This window comes from Lottia gigantea (assembly GCF_000327385.1).
Source record: "Lottia gigantea unplaced genomic scaffold LOTGIsca_190, whole genome shotgun sequence".
Lineage (NCBI taxonomy): Eukaryota > Metazoa > Mollusca > Gastropoda > Lottiidae > Lottia > Lottia gigantea.
This window is the reverse complement of record NW_008708359.1, coordinates 270,640-289,439: the sequence shown is the minus strand read 5'-3', so window position 1 is coordinate 289,439 and position 18,800 is coordinate 270,640. Positions and strand designations below refer to the sequence as shown.

General features: G+C 34.1%; 4 protein-coding genes across 4 annotated transcripts; 1 reads left to right on the top strand and 3 right to left on the bottom strand.

Annotated features, from left to right (window-relative positions):
* Positions 1–5,160: 5,160 nt before the first annotated feature.
* Positions 5,161–6,271, bottom strand: LOTGIDRAFT_239078 (hypothetical protein). The gene is made up of 2 exons (XM_009052910.1): positions 5,907–6,271; positions 5,161–5,564 (listed from the first exon to the last, which is right to left on the bottom strand). The coding sequence occupies exons 1-2, from the start codon at positions 6,144–6,146 to the stop codon at positions 5,247–5,249; spliced, it is 558 nt and encodes a 185-aa protein (XP_009051158.1). The 5' UTR covers positions 6,147–6,271; the 3' UTR covers positions 5,161–5,246.
* A 2,826-nt stretch (positions 6,272–9,097) lies between these two features.
* On the bottom strand, positions 9,098–11,714 carry LOTGIDRAFT_239077 (hypothetical protein; the record flags this gene model as incomplete). The annotated part of the gene is made up of 4 exons (XM_009052909.1): positions 9,098–9,292; positions 10,713–10,858; positions 11,222–11,381; positions 11,639–11,714. The coding sequence occupies 4 exons, from the start codon at positions 11,712–11,714 to the stop codon at positions 9,171–9,173; spliced, it is 504 nt and encodes a 167-aa protein (XP_009051157.1). The 3' UTR covers positions 9,098–9,170.
* A 510-nt stretch (positions 11,715–12,224) lies between these two features.
* On the bottom strand, positions 12,225–14,137 carry LOTGIDRAFT_174307 (hypothetical protein; the record flags this gene model as incomplete). Its single annotated transcript, XM_009052908.1, has 2 exons — positions 12,225–13,014; positions 13,047–14,137. 2 exons carry the CDS (start codon positions 14,135–14,137, stop codon positions 12,225–12,227), a joined length of 1,881 nt encoding a protein of 626 aa, XP_009051156.1.
* Positions 14,138–16,243: 2,106 nt separating this feature from the next.
* Positions 16,244–18,621, top strand: LOTGIDRAFT_239076 (hypothetical protein). The gene is made up of 4 exons (XM_009052907.1): positions 16,244–16,354; positions 17,049–17,187; positions 17,841–17,986; positions 18,420–18,621. The coding sequence occupies exons 1-4, from the start codon at positions 16,309–16,311 to the stop codon at positions 18,509–18,511; spliced, it is 423 nt and encodes a 140-aa protein (XP_009051155.1). The 5' UTR covers positions 16,244–16,308; the 3' UTR covers positions 18,512–18,621.
* The last annotated feature ends 179 nt before the right edge of the window (positions 18,622–18,800 follow it).

The window sequence follows — 18,800 nt, the reverse complement described above, 5'->3', positions numbered from 1 at the left end:
TGCTTAATGCCATTTCGGGTCATAGAGGGTTAATGAATAATACCAGTCTAGATCTTTTCTAAGTATGTTTCATGGCTCAGCATACCTCCTGAATTCGGCATACTTACCTGGTACAGGAGAAACCTTGATCAGCAAGGAGGTTCTCCCAGGACGAGGCTTCTGCATTGCACCTAGCGGAGGCTGACCCCTGCGATCACCCCTAATGTGGGTGACTCGAGTACGTAATTTTTTAGTGTGGGGGACTGCGTTCGCGCTCTCCCCTGGTAAATCAATGTCAAAAGAGTTGTACCCGCCATATATCGCCAGCCAAGTACTAAAAACCCGGCCTTATGCGCTATAAGAGTGAATAACGTTATTATGACGTCGTTTTTACTGTCTTCCTTAGATGCAACGTTATTCCTATGTAGGCTTGTGCGGTCTTGTTTTTTAGACAGGAAAATGCCATTTCTGACCGGGTAAGTCGCGAATTTAAATTGTTTTGTCCACTCCAATCTTCCTGTTTGCATTTTTTCGCCATAACAGTGTTTTTGACGTCATAATTGTATAGTTATACAAGAATTAATCTAAGATAACGTTTTTCACGAGATTTGGCTCTTTTTTTATTTGTTCTGACTTGGGGGAAAAGCAAATTTTTTTTGTTTATCGGCAAATATCGACTTGGACCAAAAATTCTAAATCTGGACCGAACACAAAGAAAAATGTACGAGGCACATTTCTTTTGCGAGAGTTCTTATTCAATTTATGCTTAATGCCATTTCGGGTCATAGAGGGTTAATGAAACTCGGTGTTGCACTCTTGTTTATGTTCTGATAATAGTACGTTACGTTTCCCTTGAATCGGAGACTTTTGAACCGTCTGGCCTAAAGAAAATTAAAATTACACAAATGAGTGAGGAATCCAATGCAAGTACTTTCTAAACATTAGGGGAAAATCGAGAAGTTAAGATATAAGAGAATGCGGTCTGTAGCCTCCTTGTTAACGAGGTTATCCTTGAACGCATACATTGAGTATGAGAGATTGTCGTAGGCGACTCTAAAATATTGGACAAGCAAGGCGTTAACTACTGTCGGGATTCACGAATATATCGCATGCTTGTGATTCATCAGGTCTTACCCCAAAAGTTCGCGATGTTGGACGTGCTACAAGAATGGTGCTACAATAATTAAACAGAGGAAAATGGAAACCAATAACCCAGTAAAATACTGGACTACACCAAGAACAGTTTCAAAATTACTCTCAGGTCGAAAATCCCTGTTTCAGGTTTCAGATCGGGAAGACCACAACTGGCAGCAAGTGAGAATGTCTTAATCAATCGCTTTATGATCTGTGATTAAGGTCTATTTCCTAATGTAATTTTTTTTTTTTTTTTTTTTTTTTTTTTTTTTTAAGTCCAAACTAGAGCGGAACATGTATAATTTTCCATTCGCTTATAATGGTGAAAAGTCACGAGGCCCCATCAGCTGATCAAAATTTACATTGGTTTCTATTACGGCCCTAAACATGGATGCCCAATTCTAATGTATAACAATTTTCTACTTAGTTTTTGACATAAATTATAAGGAATAGTTTTATTTTCATTTTTCATTTAATTCACTTCTTTTCGTTTTCAAAATTTCTTTTGGAGTATATTCAATTCGTGATGATGTATAACACTTATTGTATTGGTAGTTTTACTTTTAGATTGCATTCTTCTGATTTTTTAAATTTTAATCTAAACGAACCTTTCCTTAAAAATTTAATTTATATTTGTGTCATGCTATAGACACTCTCAGCAAACTTAATCCGTAGTTTCCGAATCATGTTTGACCTTTCGTTATCTGTCTGAAGCAAATTACAATTTTAGTAATTTTTTTGACAGAAATAATGTCAACGGATTGGATTCTATCTGAACAATCTCAGAAAAGGGGGGCTTACTTGTTCTAAATACACAAGCCTTGATAACAAGATCCGCTGTATTTGAGGTTGTAAGAAGTTTTGAGTTTCGGACTTCATGGGCTTGATAATCCACGAATCAAAATAATATTATATTATGCCGTTTTATTATAAAACCAGCAGATGTCAAGTTCTCGTAGAAATAGGTCACGATTTAAAAGCCTGACCCCATGGCAACCGACAGGGTGATACAGATATAAAATATAAAGTTGTAGATTTTATTTCTATGTAACAACTTAATTTGGAGATAGTTTTCAGTGAAGGATGCGTAAGTTTCCTATATGAGTTCACATGAAAATAGGCGCTATTCACTTTTGTTCCTCATTTCGATTTCAACTGTTGAGTTAGGACCACAGGTAATGGATTTAATGTGACTATCGGGTCGTAACTAGGGTCTATTAGGCAAAAATCCTGTTGTGTTTAAAGTTATGTCTTTCACCTCATTTCCCTTGAAGCGGTTACAGCTCTGAACTATCCGCATTTGCATCTGATTAAAATCGCCGTTGACAAAATGCGTCAGGTCCAGTGAGAAGTATCTGAGCCCCGTCTCCCCTTTGCGTAGTTTAGAGCAAATAATTTAGATGTAATAAAATGCAAGCAGTTTTTCTCCGCTTCATATTTTTTCAGAAGTGATTTTGGGGAAAAGAATTCTTCGTTTAACTCAGAAGATCTTGTTAATACATGAATTTGTTGACCTTTGATAAACCATATTATTATTCAACCTTTTAAATATTTATTAAAATTATTCAGACAAGGTTATTACACTGTATAACATTCTACTAGGTTGCTGGGAGACCAGTTATTTAAAACAAAAACAAAACCAGAGCTATTAAACAAACGTTAAAAGAATTATTTAAAATGTGTTTGCCGTTCAACTCATTAAATCAGAAATAGTACCTCATTTAGCTACAAATTGATTTGGAATTCTTATGATGAGGTAAAATGCTTAACTTTTTACAAGAGTAAGTTAGCCGTTGATTAGTAAACAAAAGGAAATAGTACTGTTCACAACGAAAAGTTGTATTTTTTCACCATCTTTGATCAAACTTTGTAAAGCTGTGTCCGTCGGCGCCAGGGAAACTAGAAAACCTCATTGTTTAGATCGTAAATATTGACATCTGTTTCTAGGATTTTTTAAATTATGATATATTCAGTCGACGTGATGAAAAAAATTCAAAATGGCCAAAAATATGTGATGTAGCTACAATATAGCCTAATTTGAAAACTGCCACGGACATGTTGGTGAAGGTTTTATCGACTAACTTTTATCTCAAAATTGTTAATTATCAGTGGGATGTATTGTTTTGGTCCTGTTGGTCTTTAAATTAATTACATGTAATAAATTACATTTATAAAACAAGGGTTTCTCTTTTTGCGATCTTATCACTTATACTTTGACTGCAATAGTCACCTTTCTTGTATCATAAAAGTTTGTAAATAAAGCGATTTGATTGGATTGTACGCCAGTGATTACAGCCAAACAGAGCCCTCAACGGAAAGACTGTAAACAGTGTGGCTTCGTGTTCACAAATTTTCCGTCGATGTCTCTAATTGGAGGTATTAACTAGCGCACCATCCAATCAAATCGCTTTATTTACAAACTTCCATGATACAAGAAAGGTGACTAATGCAGTCAAGGTATAAGAGCTAACCTCGCAATAGCTTGACATTGTGAAGATGATAAAACTGTTTCAAACCAGAACTCTGAAACTCTGAGTATTTTTTTACAATACATTTACAAGGTCAAAAACGGAGTTTCTGAGATCTTAACACTCTGTTCTTTAGACATTATAACACTTCAAATGTTCTAATTATGATATTACATTACAATATACAGCTTTTCAAAATGATAGACAAACGTTCAGTTAGTCTGTCTGGTTTTGAATCAGTTAAAGAAACAGGAGATGTGACAATTTAATTGTTAATAGAAAATATTATATTATATTATATTATATTATAGTATGCAAAGATGGTAATTTAGTTTTTGGTGGATAACCCGATGCTGAATGGTAAGCAGAATTTTAGTTTCATAAGCTGATAAAGGATATTGGATCAATAGTGTGTCCATGTGGTCAAAGTTGTTACTTAATTCACGTTTTTCTTCATGTGGTCAAAAGGGGATAATTTGACGTAAATTTGGTTTGAAGTTCAAAATCAACTTAATCTACATATTGATCTGTATGTTGACCATTTACTTAACATAAAAAAATCATTTTACTGTTTCTGAATAGAAACATCCCTAGATGTACATAAATAGTTTTGTTTGTGTGTTTTTTGCAAGTGGTGAAAGGGGGATAATTTGAATTTAATTTGGTTTCTCTACCATTTCCTGAACGTGAAAACAACATTTTCCTGTTTATGCATGGAAACCGTGGATGTCTGCGTGCATGTGGTCAAAGGGAGGTAATTTCACAGTAGTGTGGTCCGTATTTGCAATAATAACATGACAATTTCGCCTTCAGATTGAAATGAACACATGTTAATTTTACCATTAGCAATTAGAATGCATATTTGACTCTATATCTGACACTATGAGCATATTGCTTTAGAGAAAAAGAAAAGCTGTGTAACTATTGTTTTCGTATTAAAATTTCTCTGGTTCCTGTTAGTTGTTTTGGTCTACATCTTAAAATTACTAAATTTACTTAATACTAGCCAGCAGACCTCACCTACATGGATAACATCGAAGGCTACCAATTTGCCAGACTCACTGTCAAGTAATGTATAAGTGCTAAATCCAGTACTATCACACCTACCATCTCCAGACAAGGTCAGGGGCTTTCCACACATTTGTCCTTGTACATTTGTCCTGTAACCATGCCTCATTCACAATTTGGAAGAGGCTTGATCGTACTTTGTGATATGTGGAAAGTCCAAAGAAATTCAGGGTCAGTGATTCTGTAAAGCTTGATATCTGAGTCATTGAACAACTGGTATATATATTCCATATTATATTATTATGTACTTGTCAGTTTCAGCAATGTTCCAGTATTTTATTACTGGACCAGCACACTCTTTACAAGTCTGAAATGGTTCCATAAGAGAAAAGTGGGACACAACATAATGTATTTGGGATCTTCATGAGGTTAACCAAATGTTCTGCAATCAGATGTGTTGGTCTCATTACTGCTGTCACTCGAAGTACACATACTACTTTCACTTGGAGATTCAGGCACATACGAAATATCATGTGATGAGGAATGCGAAGATGACTCATTAGTAGATGTACTTATAAAACTGGTGTTTGCTGGTGACTTCATTGGTGTGCTGGTCTTAATAAGGGCAGATTTGGTTGGTGTTGTAGGTGATACTAACTAATCCACCCTGTTAGTTTGGGATGAACAGTAGGAATGAAATTCCATTGAGAGTCCATAAGTAGATGCAAAGATATCATCACATTGAGTGCTAGTATCTTCAACGATAGTAGCTGTTTCAGTGCTAGCATTTGCTGTTATAGAAGATGGTGGGGGAAATACTTGTGGAAAAACAATGAAATCAGTCTGAACAGACATGTCACATTGCACTGCTGGCTCACATGTAAATCCTTGGCCAATTGGCAAGGACTCATTTTCTTGTGAAGATTCTGTTAAGTCATCTTTCAAGTTTGATTCTGAGAGAATTCGATCCACTTCCTGAAAATGAAAATAAAAAAATGAGTGGCAGTAAGTGAAGGAATGGATAACCATCGATCTGTAAAGATTCTATCTGACTAGGAAATTAATAGGGATGAGAGGGGGACAAATAATATATCCTTATATAAAAATAATGAATTTAGGCCTACGACTATGGCATGAGTATGACAAGAAAACATTGCAAGTTTAAAGGCTGTTATTTACTAAGACAAAATTCAGCCTACTTTTAAATTTAAATACAAATATTCAATGACAATAGCTTGATATACTTTTTAAGAAACAGATCTGGTTTGCTATAATAATAGGGATGTAATCATATGGACGTATGAAGTGCGAACTTACGTCTTTTCGATGTTTGGATTGTAGTCTCGACTCTGTGTGTGCTCGCCTTTTACGGGGCTGTGGCTGTTGGTCCATAATTACAGGTCTATTATAGATGGTAGGAACAGCATCTTTATACAATTTACGTGGTCGCTTCAAATTCAATAATTCTGCTTGCGTGTCGATACTCGAATGTTTCGACAGAATGTAATTTTTCCGTCTCAAAAAAATAACTAACACTTTCAGTTTTTCTTGAATCATAGTTACATCCAAAAACTGTGCATTAAACCATGATAGTATCGAAAAATAAAAATATTTTCCGATGATAAACAAAGATATTTCCACTGCGGCAAACTTCTTATCTTCGGTACCGAAAAGCTTTGTTCCATTTTGACGTCACACACAGTTTTAAACGGCCATTCTAGTCTTTAACACAAAAGAGCTTTTAATGGGCAAGTAACTCCGTTTAGACCACGAATTAATTATTTAAATATTAATTTAAAAAAAAACATTTGGTCAAATATTATAGATTTATTATTTTATGACATAGAACATATATATGTTTCACTGACAGTTTTGTTTTACCACCATTTAATGGAACTGTCGAACTTTATTTCAGATTGATTTATTATTTTCAGAATTAGAAAATCAGTTTATCTTCAAATAAAGTAAACACCTGACTGTAAATTATGACAGAGGAACCCGGTGTAGCAGGTATTGTAAATTTCGACAGAGGACTTATAAAGTTTGGATATGATCGAAGGGGAAATTCTTTTCTTAAAGTTACTAGGATAGCATTTTGGGGTTGATTTTAGTCTTGAATATATGTAAATAGTCCTCAGAAGTACTAGAGTTGTACGAAAATCGCATAATTCCGTTAAAAATTATATTAAGTGAACTATATGAATACCCGTTATTAAGAAAACACAAGAGAGCAATTTCATGTCGAGTATAAAATGGAACTTTTCAATATAATTTCAGATTGAATAATTATTTTCAGATTTGGTGAATGGAAGTTTTGTTTATTTTCAAAGAAAGTGAGGATTTGCTTGTTGTTTATGACATGTAAACCTTAGGTACTGCAATAAATTAGACAAAAGTTTGAGCTCTGACAATGAAAAGTTTCTTTTGAAATTTTGAATACTTGTGAAATGTCATCAACCATTTCTTCAGTCTTCATATTCAATTGACTATTTCATACAGACATCATTGCATTACATGTGATCCACTGAAGCTCGTTATTTTATATTTATATTGTGGTTCAAAAGGTAGACACTAGTTTGCTAATTGGAATCAATTATCTAATTTGGATTTGAAAATGAAATAACTTAATGGTCAAAGGGAGATAATTTGCTGAATTTGATTTTAGAAAAAATTGTATAATTTCCTTATCTCTGTAAACCTTAAATTGTATTTGAGAGTAAGCTAATATCATGTTTGTGTGTGTAATTGGTATTGCAGATATATATTTATGAACATATTTCGAGTGTATTTTACAGTTGTACATTAGTTTATAATATCTGGTCTAAGGGAGATAATAATTGATATATTAACACTGAATTTGCACACAGCAACTTCAAGTGGTCTCCAAAGTTGACTTGTTACTAAGCTTTTTGAAAAAAAAAACAGTAGATTTAATTGTGTTATGGGTGTTCCAACTTCTACTGACTGTTCTGTATGAAGCTATTGTCCAGGTATTGTGCTTATAAGGTTGATCAACCCATTCTGCATGTTGAAATTTTAAAGTTTATGTTCTTTTTTACATTTTTAGAAAAGTCATAGATGTATAGAAATTTGGATTTGCCTTGTTACTAAATGTACTTGGTAGTTATGCTGAAGATAATTTAACATCCAACATAAAAGTGAAAAATTCTCTACTCGAGGGTCATCTGAAGGTATCACAAGACATAACACAAGGCTAAACAGCTACGGACTAAACTACTACAGACTATCTACAGCAGGGTTTTTTTCCAACATGAGATGCTTTGTAGTCTACCATAAAATTTTCTTAAGTTATTCTATTTAGTCTAGCTATATTCTCCGATTTGAAAAAGGAAAAATCGCTAGGATTTATAGGGGGAATGGGTTAATGCAATTGATCAAGGATTCTGAAAGGGGTAACAGGTTGCATTTGCCATCACATTTGGACCATTGGAACATTTTATAGAGTATAGGGTATGGAGATTTAGGATTTGATGTTAGGAAAGATACAAACCAAATTCGAGAAGAATCTGTTAATTTTTGACCGAAGATGCAAATATAATTCTATTATTTTAAGGGGATAAACTTTGAGCAATTATTGGTCTACATATTTCTCCATTATAGTAAGATCAGTAAGAATTTGTTTGTTTTGCTCTAATTTTCAATTACTTTCAAAAAGTAATAATAGTGTGAAATGTTTATTTCTTTGTTTGGAGAAATTGAGCAGAAATATAGGGGGAATGTCGTTGATTTCTGCTGAAAATGTAATAGTGATTCCTCTGTATGCTGTCCATTTTTCTTGGTATATATAGTTTTGTTATTTTTCACTTTGGCATGTGTATCATAAATCATTCATTCAAAAAACTCTTTATTTTTTTTAAGAAAAAGAACTGTTTAAAGCATTAAATCTATGAAATTCGACGAATATCCACTTTTTTCAAAGCATGTTCTGTCATGTAGCCTACACTTGAGTTTTTGTTTTGAACGAGGTGGAGGAAAATCGAAGGAAGTAAGCGTAGAAGGTCATGTCAAAGTTAAGTTTTAATGAAAATCAATTAATCTCGAAGAATTTATTTAAACTCAAGCTTATTTGTTTTTGTTTTAAATTTCTATACTGTTTTACAATTCAAAACTAATTTGACTTTGATATTACAGTTTAGTTTTCAATTTGTGGTCAAAGGGAGATAATAATGTATGGTCACAAATTGGGTTACCTCCCTTAGACCATAACCTCATTTCAACTTGCAAAGGACTTTCTTCTGTGTCGTGTCAGTTTAGACAAAATCTTCCTTTCATTTCTCCATTCTTTTGAATAACGGGTTATCAGAGTTTAGTTTCACGCGCATCATCGAAATCGAAATCACTCTTGTCGCATATTTATTCTAGTTGGGAACATATGTGGATGTGCTTTTCATATAAATCATAAAAATACATATTATGTAAATCACCTTAAAGCAAAAATCTTTTGAATTTCCCGACCAAATGATGGAAAGACTAAAAACAACACATAGTAGGGGTGTTTAAATTTTAATTCTTTATTTCAACCAATTACAGAACTTTTCATTGTCACTGTTTGTCGGTATTCTATACAACATCGGTCGCTGAGTCTTGCTTTGCTGTGGTAGGTGGATGCGGCTTTAACCCACAGGGAAAATAAACATTATGCTGCCAATCGCAAACACCGTTTTCTGGGCTGAATATCAAACCTGAATTGAAAACATAAAACACACTGTACAAATAAACAATAAGTTACAAACTGTCTATATAGAGTTGCAATGGCATTCAAGGATAAAAAGACTTTCATTCTTTTACTTAGAGAAGATGTTTAAGATGTTAACTTCAATGAAAAGAGCTTTTTCCAAGACTTAGCAATTAGGAAAGCAAAGGTCTGCCATGAAAGTTCCGCTAACGGTCAACAACAGATTCAGTTTAACGGAAACTGCCGAAGATTACCGAATGTTAGAAAAAAGAACAGTAGTCTACTGCCAACTTTAGCAGAGTTATGACAAAATTATAGAATTATTAGTTTTAGTTTCCCTTTCGTATCATAATTACAGCATTAGAGCCGAACTTCTTAAATGCGTTTTTTGTGTAGTGGACTATTGGAAAAGGCTTGTCCAATTTGGAGATGGTCGTCGACGACAGATTCGCCATTTTTACGGGTAGATTTGAGTAATATATGTAGATAGTCTACAGAAGTACTAGAAAATGTAAGGTATCGCACTTCAACTACTTCAAATATTAGGAACTTCACTTTCTATTTCTATATATATGCGATCTGGACACACATGGATTTGAAGGCTAAGAGAGCTTTGAACACTATGATTGATTAGGTTCGGTACGAAATTCCTTTTTGAGACTAAGCTAGGATTGGTCATACGGATGACGAACCTGCGCTATAAATAAAATAAAAATTAATTCCAATCAACATTTTAGCAAATTTCATATCTATACCAGTATTAAAGCACGTAACAGGCACGAAAAATTACTCATTATATTATAAACGCCATTAACATCTTTCATTTTCTCCGAATATTTTATAGAACACCCTTCGGTGTCATATTAGAAGCACAAGTTAATATTGTTTAACTTGTAGAGATCATTAACGCCATTTAACGCCTGGTTTTTTTTTAACGCAGTACTGAAATAATTAACCCCTTTAACAGCTCGCCTTTTCTATGCAATAATATCAAATAGTTAACAGCTCACAGTTTCTATGCAATACTATATGAAATAATTAACCCATTTATCACCTCAATTCTCTACGCAATAATTGACGGGACAATATACGTCCCTATATTGTGGTTAATACGTCAACAAATCTTTCAGTCAGGAATCCAATCTAACTTCCTTGCCAAGAATACTGATGTGTTCAGTGATTTGCTTGGCAACACATTACTTGATCTGAATGTATTTCGTGATGATTACCTATATAGTAGTGGAGGTTGTCGCGCGAGAGGCAGATCCTACTTTCTCTTTTCGAAATACTTGATAGTACTTCTCTGTTGAGAAGTCCGCTACTACACAACTTTTGCTTTTCAATTTTGCCATCCTTTGGATGGGATTTTATTAACGGAATCGTCTTGCTTTTACGGAATTCAGAAACTTGATAATAACTAAAGTTACCTGCCGGACAATAGTTGTGACCGAGGAAAGTACCACTGTTACATGTATAGTATGAGTGACACCCCATATCAAGATCTGGGTAGTGACCGTCGTCTTTGAGAGTACAATCCATTATATTCCCACAAGGTTTAGGCACAACCTTTGGACTGAAACAAATATACAGTAAAAAAAAATTATACTAAAAAGTGAAACATGTTTTATAGCTCAATAAAGGATATGATCTAAGAAGATATTTTTACTTGCTTTAAGGGACTGGTTCGACATTTTTGGGGGTTAATTTGGGTCTTGGGTTTATGTAAATAATTTTTGACTTTCTTTTTCTATATGTCAGAGTCTCGAGAAAAGAGAGCCGTCAATTCGACTTTTAAACATCGATGATTCTGAGGCTCTAATTTCGACGGTGAGCTGTGAACACTATTACTGATTAGAGTAGCTAAAAAATAAATCTCGTTTCGAAGACTAAGGAGCGATTGGTCCCTTCTTTTTACAAAAATAAAATATTCTCTTACTCATCACAATCTTGTGTTATAGAATTAAAAACCTGACCATTATGACATTCTATGTTATATGCTGTGCCGTTGACACACTTTATAAACGATACGCATCCTTTCTCGTAAATACCATCTCCATCTAAGACGCAGTCTAAAGCATAACTCTTTTCTATGGTAACTGAAAAAATTACAATACAAAATATTGAAGAATTGGGATGGTCAGTCCCACTATATAATTTGCTAGTGTTTTCCTGCTATACTGTCATCGTATCTCTCCTGCTAAATTTTACTGAATTTACCAAATACGCAACATGCAACGAACTATTCCGAATGTGCAAAATATCATTATGAGCCGCAGCAAAAATCCATATAGCATGGATTCCATCGTGACGGAATTTCACATAGCTCTAAAAGTGCACTCAATTAGCCTTTTACCTGAGTTACTAACAGAAATACAATATTTAGATTTAGTACTTCTAATTAAGGAATAATCAAATAATTTGAAAGCCATAACATTTCATTGGTAATTTCGATAATTTTCAGACAATTGTAGTTTAAAGTTGGCGTGACGGAATTACAGCCTATGACAAAATGCACATTCTCATATATTTCTGCTAAATAAGTACCCACTTCATATCATAAGAGTTGTTTATGTCATGTAACACCTCAAATGATCAAAATACCAATGAAACAGGGCAGAAATTCGCTAAAGGTTTTTGACACTAGGCTAAACTTTGCGTGACGGACTTACAATCTGGCTTTGTGACGGAATTACGAGTCAAGAATTTCCGTCACGTTTGTGAAATAAGTTCAGTTCTAACAACTGAGAAACTAGCACAACCAAAATAAATCAGTTGATGATGTTTAATAGATCAAAGCAAATTAACAATACTATTAAAAATTACCAAAATAAATAATAAAGGAGTCAAAACAAATTTGGATTTTGGCGTCAACATATCTAACAGTCCTCACACCTAAAGGGTATTTAAAATTTTATTATGTCATAGCAATTTTAACAAGTTCACTCTTGTTCTTGCAAACACTTTTTACACAGGAATTGGTCGCAATCGTCCAATATACCATTCTGCTGCCCACATGATTCATGAAACCAGGATTGACAGGAGGCGCACATTATCCATTCTTCAGAAATTTTAGGATCCGCTTTATCACCATATTTCCAATTACAAAGTGTGCAATTCCAGTTTTCATCCGATTTCCTACTGACTTCAACTGCTTCCTTTGTGTACTTGGCAGGAACATGCCTTGGGGATGGATCTGTGGTGAAAAACTTCAGCTGAACCATTCCATTCCCAACTGACTGAGCACAATGTGTAGAGATAGTTCCAGGAAATGTTTGTAAACCAGACCATAACGTCTCAACATCCAACATTTTGCATTTTTCTTTGATATCATCTTCGGTCAGTTTTACTACATTGATTGGGGTACCACTGGAACGAAGAGCATTAGCAAATGACTGAGAATCTGATACGACAGCAGAACGTGACATAATCAGTCGATGAACAATACGCTTAGCATTACCACCTATTCCATCATTTGGTCCCTTGCCGTGACTCGTAGCAAAATAGTTCCATCTTATTCTAACAGCATGAAGATCCTGAAGACGTGGCAACAGTGCAAATATATACTTATTCTTGTACTGGCTTGACGGTCCGTCCGTCCAAACATCTACAGTTCTAACAGTAGGGAACTTGTCGGTGATAATATCCAATATTGTGGATGTGAATGCTGCTACAGCCGTTTTCTCGTGGCTTAGAAAATCACTAATAATCACATACGATAACTTCTTGTTTCTGTAAGTGATCATGATGGTATAGATCGTCACCTGTCGCTGCTTCCAATGGGCTGACTGAATTTCATCCTGCCAGATACAAGTGAAGTTTTCAGCGAAGTCCATTTGAAGGAGACATTCTTCAGATGTGTCTTCAGAAGATAATATTTCATGTGCTGGTACGATGATGACTGTTTTTCTTTAATGAAAAGATGCCAGTTGAACTTAGGAAGCTGCATAGCTAATTCTTCAAATGCATCAGTTGAATTGCCAGATTTTTTCACCTTTTGTAAGAATCCATTTGTATCTTCCCATTGGTACCAAGAAAATTCGTTATCTGCTGGAGCTTTATTTTCATATATTTCTTTGAAGAGCTTACCGTCACTACACCTCTCGCAACCATTTCGCATACAATCTTCGTCGTTAATATCGCAGACGCAATGAGCAATAAAATCTTCTTTAGAATATAATGGAATCAAATCAGGATATCTCCGATGCAGTGCTTCTAATAGTAGTATCACATTACTGTGATATTTGCAACCACAGACATTATGCGGCATTTCCGATGACAGAAGAACCCATCGAGGACGAAGAGATGCAAACTTGGATTTACCAATATCAGCAGATGGATTATCTTCAGTAAAGCATTTATATGTCTCTGTAATTGTTGCGACCAGATGTCGTTTTTGCTTTGTATATTTGTTCCCCAACTGATCTTTCAGTGTTATGAAATCGGCTTTTCCAGGCATCATTCTAGATATATTTTCATTTTCGTAAAATGAAATAACGGCTTCTTCTATTTCCTGATTGGTCCTGATCTTCGGTGCTGCTATATATGTTCCTAAAATGTCACAGGCCATTAACTTCACCAGAGATGCTCGTTTGCGTGGACTCTTTGGTAGTGCTTTCATCACGCGGGACTTAGCTTTACACAAAGAGGACAGTGACTTATAGGGCGTTCCACCAACAACTGTCCCATCAACGACTTTAATTTGAGAGTTATTCATCCTATGTTGTCTAACAGCTTCTCTCGTTCGTGTTTGTAAATTTTCCTTCTCCTTTGGCAACATTAATAATTTAGCAAGTTTCTTTCTCTCTCTATCTCGACGTTTATGCTCTTCATAGTCGACTCGATTATATTCCATTTTCAGTTTTTCTCTTCCGCTGCCTTTCTGCTGCAGTCTTGGCCATTCTGGAACAAAAAACCGCACCTTTACTTTAATTTGATTAGATAACAACTTAGTTGGATAACAGATACGTCAAAGCATTTGCGTTACGGAATTACTGTAACTGTAATTCCGTCACGAAAAGAGAAAATGTAATTCCGTCACACGAAAATAAATAGTTTCGTTCATAGCATTGGACAATTAAGAATATTTTCGTAAAACTGGACAGATTATTACATTGAACATGAAATTTGATGACAAATTATAGTGACGGAATTACTGGCGTTAATGAAATTAAGAAACCTGATTTATTTTTGCTTTATCCAATGTTATCAAACATTTGACGAAACACCTATATCCATTCTAGAAAAGCCCATAAAATTTAAAAAACTATGATATACAACATACCTTTGTTGAGTGAAATTAGTTCTAAGAAAAAAGACGTTTAAAATAGGCTAAAATGGCGTAAGCATTTCGCGGGCTTAATAGATTTCCGGTCACGTGACGTCTGCGCGCGCTGATAGCGCCGATGACACGTGGCGGTCAATAAAAAACATGCATAAAAGCCCGCCTAATGTAAATCTAAGAAATTAAACAAAAATTGATAAAGAAATATGAATTTGATAATTTACACTTCGTGTCACGCTTACCGTGGAATTCATGATAGGCTTGTTCTAACAGACAGACAAAATGAACATATTTTTGAAAAAAAATAAATAGCTACCTTTTTGTGCCAAATGTATCTTACATGAAAGACAAAAAGGTAGCCATTTCCTTTTATTCCAAAAATATGTTAAAATTTCATTTTGTCTGTTATAACAAGCCTATATGGATTTTTGCTGCAGATTATAATGGTATTTTGTACATTCGGAATAGTTCGTTGCATGCATTTTGGAATGACCAAAAATAATCAACAAAACATACAGATAATAATAGTAAATATATCTTACCTAAAGCAATTGAAAAAATACAAAACACTAAGCACTTCATTTCTGTTCCAATTCGTGTAAGGTCAATCCTCCTTCTTGAAAAAATACAATGTGACAAACAATATAAAAGTAATACCAGCTATATATCTTTTAAGCATGTTATCTGTATTGACATAGCATTGCTCTAACATTCGGTATATTTACCTATTATAGGCAATAAATAACACAGGGTCCGCATTTCATAGGCAGAGCGATGGTGTTTTAAGGGTGCGGTATAATAAAATTGTCAAAATATATCCACAGTGATTATTTAATGTCTGGATATTTGTTAACATATTACGTAAATCATTGTGTGAGACATTGTTGACGATTGAATTATGTTTGACATACAAAGCATGTGGTTAAAGAATGGTCATTTTGATCTCCGTTTAGTAACATTAACGTTATACAGAAAAATTAAAGGGATCTGTCGTCAGATTTAACGCCTATAGGACTTGTTGAACTCAATTAAAATACACGTGTCACCTCTCTGGGAGTAAATTGACTTCTTGTCTGCCTACAATCAAAGCATCATAATCTAAGTAATGATGACAAATTAATAGTCTTTTGTTTTTCACTTATAATTTAGTATGAAATTATGGACATGATACGTTTGTATTTTCTTGAAACTTTTACCAATTCCATAAAAAAATTGTATTCAAATATGTTAAGTCAAACACTAAGATGATAGAATCATTTTCCATACTTTGCGGATAGCTGATCAGTTGATGAACCGATTACAAATCAGCAGAGGTACAAATCAATTGGCACACGATATAGCCTACTTATGCAGACTGATTGAAATTAGACCATAATTTCGTTCCGGTTTTCATTAGCTTTTATTTTTGATATAGCCACTTCATAAAAAATAAGAGCTAATAAAAAAAAGAAACGAAAGTTTGGTCTAATCTTAACTGGACAGCATACCGACAAATATGGCATAATTGTGTTGTTATAAGGATACAGTATTTAAGCTGAAATAAGAATCTATAATGGTCCCGGATACACATACAATTCTTAGTATCCTTCTTTAGATCTCTTTAAATGGTATGTGGGGGTGAAAAAAATAGATTGAATTTATTACCCATTCCAAATTACATGCTATATATTAGAGATTGTCTTTTCATAGTTATATAATCGTGTTTGAGAACGTAAACTATCACAAAAGACAAATATTTCAAGATGTTCAAATTTGCTGTTTTAACACTGCTCTGCTTGCCTGCAGTTGGTAAGTTATTCAGATATTTGATTTATCATAGTATATTTTGTGTGCACTAATTGAAAGCAAAGTAACACTGACAATATTGTCTTCAGAAAAAAGGGGTCGTATTAATATGTAGTATTGGAAATAAGAAAAAGTGGATATCCGATAATAGTCAAAATAACAGCAAGTGGGTGTCCGATAATAGACGAAATAGAAAATAGTAGGTATCCGATAATAGTCCAAATAGCAACAAGTGAATGTCCGATAAAAGTCAAAATAGCAACAATTGGATATCTGATAATAGTCGAAATATCATACAGTGGATACCCGATAATAGTCGAAATAGCAACAAGCGGTCGTCCGATAATAGTTGATTAAGAGAATGATAACAGTCAAAATAACAATCAAAAGTAGTTAAATTGCCAGTGGCAGTATCAGATGACAGTCAAAAAAGAAATGATAAGTTAGCCAATATGAGTCAAAATATCAATCGGATGCTGTCAAAAAATAGCAACCAGAAGAAAGACGATGGCAGTCAAAATTGGTAACTGAAACTAGACCATATAATCAGGATGATCCGTATTAGACTCTACGTGACAAAATAAGAATAGTGAAACAAAACTTTTGAAATACATTATATTTTGTATTGAATTATCATGTTTGATTAAATATATAAATTGAAATTATATGCAACAAGCCAACTGTCGTATTTTTTTAGTTTCAACATTTGAATGTGAGATTGATGGAATATTTGAAAAGGGGTGTAAATCATTCATCAGGTGTAAAGATGGAGTAGCAGAAACTATTGAGTGTGGGGAAGGATATGTCTTCAACGAAAAAATTGAAGATTGTGATTTGTAAGTTTCCACATATTATATTTCTTGAATACGAAAGTTTCAGTTCAAGATTGCATTTTGTACACAAAAAAAATTAAAAACAATTCTATATCTCTTTTTAATTTCATCGCCGTATTTTGTTATACAAAAACCACACCACAGAAAAATTTCACCCCACCCCAATGTTTCTACTATATTGTCATGTACCACCAAATTAAAAAAATTAACAAATTAAAATTAATAGTGAAATGAAATGAAATGAATGGAGTTTTACGTCCTACTTTTCTGCAAAGACGGTATAGAATAGTGAAGGAGCGCTCAATTTTACTTGAAGCTTATGTATAAGATTACAATTTCTTTTTTTTTCTCTGATATTTTGTGGTCATCTAAAACGTGTTCGACCTTTTTTAACCAATCGAAGCGTTGGGCCCGTTTCTTGCAAACAATGAAACCAAGATTCATTGTTAGCAATAAACGGGTATGTTCAATCATGAAAGTGTTTGATTGGTGTAAAATAACGCCATTAAAACGGGAGTGCTATGGAAAACCTGTGAGACTACAACGGAGACGAAAACTAGAAAAAAATGTTAATGTATTGTTATAAAATCGAGGCTTGCAAAATTTGATATTAACTCAAAGTGTATAATACCGGTCTTATGATACGTTATTTTCAGGATTGAAAATGTGGATGGTATTTGTGGTGAATACATAGATTGTAGTGATAAAGCCAATGGTCACTACCCTGATATGTCGAGTTTCTGTCAGACCTACTACACTTGTCATGAAGGCGCATTCCATGGTCACAATTATTGTCCACAAGGTATCAAACACCTGGGTTAAATACCCCGCACCTCGGTGGGTTCAAGGCCATCTTCACAATGTCAAGCTATAACGAAAAATTTTATTTTTTTTTTAATTTCAAATTCCGTCGCGAGCCATTTTGCAAGCGCTGATGCACCACATTAGAAACCCTGGTTTAAAACATTCATTGCTAGGGACATCCCCGTGAAAACGTCACGTCAACATAACACAACAGTGGTTCACTTAGTCAATATCATTTCGTATGAGACGGTAAATTTTGACCAATCAAAACTTCATACGACGTCGTCCGTGGTTATGTAAATGAAATCCTTGCTAGGTCACTGTCTCTGATGCGAAAAAAACTATGCACAGTGCATCATATTTGCAGAAGTGGTTCGTGGAGACGATAAGCGATATGAAAGGGGCAAATAAACTCGATTTTTTTTTGTCAGGTCTGGTGTATAATGAAGAACTTGGTGTTTGTGATTGGCAGCAGAATACTTATGAACCATGTGGCCTCAAACCGCGACCAACTGAGAAATAAACAAACAAGCTTTTAACTAACTTTTATTTTATCACAGATGCATAACTATTGTTATTTTTTGTAAAGATCTATACTGTGAATAAAAATTTGGACAGTTAGTCCTACTTTTTAAATTTTTATGTGCGACCCCTCTCATTACAAATATATGGGAAGCATGGTAACTACGATTGGTTTCAAAGGGTCATTTAGGGGTGTTGATTTTAATCTTGAATATAATGTAAATAATCTTCAAAGGTACTAGAAATATACGAATAAACGCAAAATTCCTTTAAAAACTAGGAATTTTACT